This window comes from Drosophila miranda (genome assembly GCF_003369915.1).
Source record: "Drosophila miranda strain MSH22 chromosome Y unlocalized genomic scaffold, D.miranda_PacBio2.1 Contig_Y1_pilon, whole genome shotgun sequence".
In the NCBI taxonomy this organism is placed as follows: Eukaryota; Metazoa; Arthropoda; class Insecta; order Diptera; family Drosophilidae; genus Drosophila; species Drosophila miranda.
In genome coordinates, this window is record NW_022881603.1 from 34,103,492 (window position 1) to 34,107,878 (window position 4,387).

The 4,387-nt window shown below is 40.1% G+C and overlaps 1 protein-coding gene and 1 pseudogene across 2 annotated transcripts; one reads left to right on the top strand and one right to left on the bottom strand.

Annotated features, from left to right (window-relative positions):
- The first annotated feature begins 799 nt into the window (after positions 1-799).
- On the top strand, positions 800-2,247 carry LOC117191089 (THO complex subunit 5-like). 2 transcript variants are annotated; one of them, XM_033396053.1, is made up of 5 exons: positions 800-974; positions 1,036-1,148; positions 1,213-1,300; positions 1,377-1,902; positions 1,962-2,247. In XM_033396053.1, exons 1-4 carry the CDS (start codon positions 834-836, stop codon positions 1,818-1,820), a joined length of 786 nt encoding a protein of 261 aa, XP_033251944.1. In that variant the 5' UTR covers positions 800-833; the 3' UTR covers positions 1,821-1,902; positions 1,962-2,247. The 2 variants fall into 2 exon arrangements, with proteins under 2 accessions (XP_033251944.1, XP_033251943.1); XM_033396052.1 differs by having other exon boundaries at positions 801-974; positions 1,371-1,902.
- Positions 2,248-2,311: 64 nt separating this feature from the next.
- LOC117191090 lies at positions 2,312-3,296 on the bottom strand (annotated as a pseudogene).
- Positions 3,297-4,387: the final 1,091 nt, after the last annotated feature.

Genomic DNA, 4,387 nt, shown 5'->3' on the forward strand with positions numbered 1-4,387 from the left:
ATGTAACTTTCTGCAATTCCGAATCTATCGACAACCGAACTTATGATTGGGATTACCCCACAAGCAATTGCTGTGCACTTTAAAGATGCACCCATCCGTCCCTTGTTTTTGCATTTAAACTGAAAACCATTCGAATATATTTCTATTTGTGTAAAGTAATTACCATTATTCCTGAATATACTCTTTATAATTAGTTGACCCTAGTCTAACAAGATCTTTCATCATGATATTTTTATATATATAATTAATCTTAATTGCAGCTTATTTGAACATATTATCCTTATTACTTTAGTAGCCTTTATACATATATATCTACCCTCTTAGCGGCCATGAGAGCTTGTAGGAAAGTTTAATGAATAAACTGTTTGTAATGAATTCCCGTTAATTGTTGCCGTTATTAAGGATCATGTGACGCCGAGATGACGTAACCTAGCAGAAGTAGAGCGTTTATTTTAGGGATCGTTACCCATTACTTAGCCTATTTGAACCGGTGCGATCAGGGAAGGGTGGGCATACCGAGTTGCAATGACACCGCAAGCAACTCCCGCACGAATTAGTTCCGCTGACTCATCTCCCTACACTGTCATTTCTCTGTAAATTTCTTCCGTCTGAACCTTGAACCGCACGCGAAATTTATTTTTATTGTCTTTGCTCCTAATGCTCGAGCTCGTGACGCGATCTCTCCCTACCCCACCCCCACTCTACCCGACTAACCATGAGACCGGCAGCAACGCGTGCATGGATCTCGATCATACCCTCCATCTGCTCGTCTACCGTTTCAGATCCTAGCCTCCTGCTTCGTTATCTGTTACAGATATGAAATTGAAGCTCAGATGCAGGAGTTGACAAACCTAAAGCAAAACCCAAAAGCAAGGCGCGACTACTCTGAAAGGGACATTGAATTGTCGGGAAAGCCTGAGGAAAATCCTTTGAACAAAGAATTAAGTCCTCATCCTGTGCACATTCGCATCACGGTAAGATTAAACCAAAACATACGACTATAGAAAAATACCTTAACGTTTGAATGGTCTCTAGCTTGGCTCTGCTGGCTCGATTCAACTGGTGTTGATTATTCGCTATTTCGAACAAATTAAATGTGCGACAGCATGGCCCCAATTGAGCATTTCCAATAATACAAACCATCAAGGGTAAGTTTTAGCGAGTGAATTGCGTTAGCAGCAACTATATTTTAAAACATTTTCATGTTTTTAGGGATACTAATTTCGTTCAGCATCTCCTTCGGCATTTGTTTGCAAACGATTTGGGTAATGAAATACCTATACCCGGTATTCAATACGATGTAAGACAAGCAACAAGCTATAATTTTCCTATATATATGTATGAATCATAAAATTATATATTTGCGCTAGTTACAGAATAAGGATCTGACACCAGAGGAATGTATACAATATCTGGAGTCTAAGGACTTTGGAAAATCATACTGTTGTTTACAAATTATATGCTCTATACCAACAGTCAACAGCTCGATGTTGTATAAGCATGAGCTGAACTTGAATAAAAGCATGCGGGAGACCATAGCTCGCATTACACGGCGCTGGAACTCTTGGTTAAATCTAAGTCAGCAAATACGTGGTCTGACTAACAAGGACATCGATTTGTATGCACTAAAAGAAAATGTCTATCCTGCGGCCTTGTCTTGCAGCCTAGTGCAGTGGACGGCGATCACTCTCGAGGAATTCCTAGCCCAAAATTCAGACGTACTAAACATTTATCCGGATGATAAGGGAATAACATACAATTCCTATCGTGCAGTGATTGTTCGTGGCTCTGCCAAAATGTTTCATTCGAATACCGAGTAATTATCCATTGGAAATGCCACTCTGGATATTGAGTGTGCATTGGAACGGTCGCCGTACATCGCAGAATAATGCAGCTATCAAGGTTAGTTTGTTCAGACTTCCATGCGTTATATATAAGCTTATTTTGATACCATTTTGTAGATGATGGAGTACTGGACCAACTCATTGCAACCCCAACAGCTGGAAGCAAATTATCGTATTCTGTACGCTCAGCTTTTCCGAACTATTTATAGTTTTGACATCTTTCTGGAGACAGAAGGCTCAATGCAGACGACTATAGAATACACCAAGGAAAGGCCTTATATAAGTGCATTTGCAAAACGATACCGATTGCGTCCATATAAATACATAAAAAAGGGTTCCGTACACGCATTCAAACAATAAGGACCTAAAAACAAATATAAGAATATGGTTTTGTAAAAAAAAATCAAAAGCAGTTACTAAACATCTTCACAGTTGCTGTTTATTTTGTAATGCATAATTGCAATACATTGCAATAAATAAGTAACATTTAAATCTAGCTACAGTTTTATTGACAGCTTAGTTTCTGAGATGCTGTCGCTGCCAGGGACTCGGTTGGCAGGGTGATTGCAGAGGCATTTTCAACAGACTCACGACTCTCATCCGACATAACTTTATCAACAACGTGTTTTTCTATTAGACCGCTTTCTCCCAAGTAGCATATGGAAAATCCATCGTACCATGCCTCCTGATCCTTCAGTACTTCCTTCAATTGCCACACCTTGTATTTCCAGAACTGGAACATCACCTTCAGGCCGGATATGCCCCTCACGCGCCACCTTATGCGCACGGTGTAATCGTCGGGATGCTTTGTAATTTTAAGAACCTCAAACTTAACGTAGGCGTACTTTAGGTGACCCACAGTTCGAAGAATGGCAATTTGCTTAACAAAGTGGTATAGACCGACTGTGTGCTTGCCGGTAATATTGATCTGAAATATAAGGTTTGGGCTGTATATGGAATAGTTCAGCGGTTCAACAAAGAGTTTGGTAAGCGTGGTTCGCAGAACTTCGTAGGCTCGCTCCAGATCTTCAGGCTTTCGAACATTTTCCTTCTCTTTGGCGGAAAACTTCGTTTCGGTTGCATTACGCTACTACCTTCACATTTTAGCCAATTGTAGTTATATGATCCTGTGCAAGGAGAGTATAATCGCATTGTGGAAGCCCACGCCTGTTCTTTGGAGCCCCACAAGCTTATCAAATTGCTCTTTCTCATTGATAAAATTCCAAAATTTCGCATCATTTTGACAAGGACCATTGACGAATTTACCGGACTCTGGTAACTGTATTTCCCGTAATATGTTAAATGTTTCTTCCTTTTAAGCGTCACTCTGCCGTTCAAATATCACGTTCAAATTCTTCATCTGGTTTTACTCAGCGTTTAAATTGTGGGGTTTTTAATCTTTTTTAGACGTGCTCGTGTTGTAACCAAGTTTATTTGGAATCGAGAAATCAAATGGTCATATGTATATCAATATAAATATTTTGTACAATAAAAGTGTGAGGTGATGTGATAGTTTTTTTGGGATATCTCAACGGAACTTTCTGAACTCGGAGACAGTTTACACTATTTTTTTTTTTTGTTGTTTCAGTGATCCAACGTCGTTAGAATCATAGTTGGATAATGGAAATAAGTATCCATATTTTTATGTGATATTTCCCGTATGCGACTATACTTCAAGACCACTCTAGTCTAAATTATTGTCGCACCAGTCGAAAAGCTGTTGAACTATTTGTGCCAAAACGTGCCACCCAGTTGTAGTAGAGTAATACCTAACAAAAATAGATAAAAAAAAAATTCATGTCGACCAGAAATACCTAGATTTTTCAAATCACAACGATCCCCCTCGTTTTTTTTTGGTTTTAAATCATCTCAAGGATGATCGGAATTTTGATCGTAGCACTGTAGCCACATTGATCAGATACTGGTGATGTAGTTTGGCGAGTTTGACAGGTCGGTATATAAAAACGAAGTGGAACGTTGTGAGTTGCTGCGGACACCGCAACTCTACATTTATACCCGATACTAAGTCAGTATGGCTCTCCTCCGGCAGACGCCGCTAATCTTAAACGACACGACAAAGAGTGCGTGCGAGAGAGACAGAAAATCAGTCTGAGCGTGACGTTGGGCGCTGCGTAGCCACAGAAAATTGATTTCTTGCTTTTGGCTACAAAAATGATCCGATCTGATCCAGATTCAGCAATATGATAGATATGGTCATTATCTATGATTCTGCGTTTTTAGTTTTCTCGAATGTGCAATATTGTGGATGCAACAGATTTTCGTCCTTTGTGGGGGCGGAAGGGGGTGGGGCGAAATTCTGAGATATACGTTGTATAGTGAGATCTAACAGAAGTGCGGATACCAAATTTGGTTACTCTAGCCTTAATAGTCTCTGAGATTTGTGGATGCCCCAGATTTTCGTCCTTTGCGGGGGCGGAAGGGGGTGTGGCGAAATTTGGACACAAAACGGTCAAGGTCCGATATCACAGGAGTGTGGATACCAAATTTGGTTGCTCTGGCTCTTATAGGTTCTGAGATCCTTG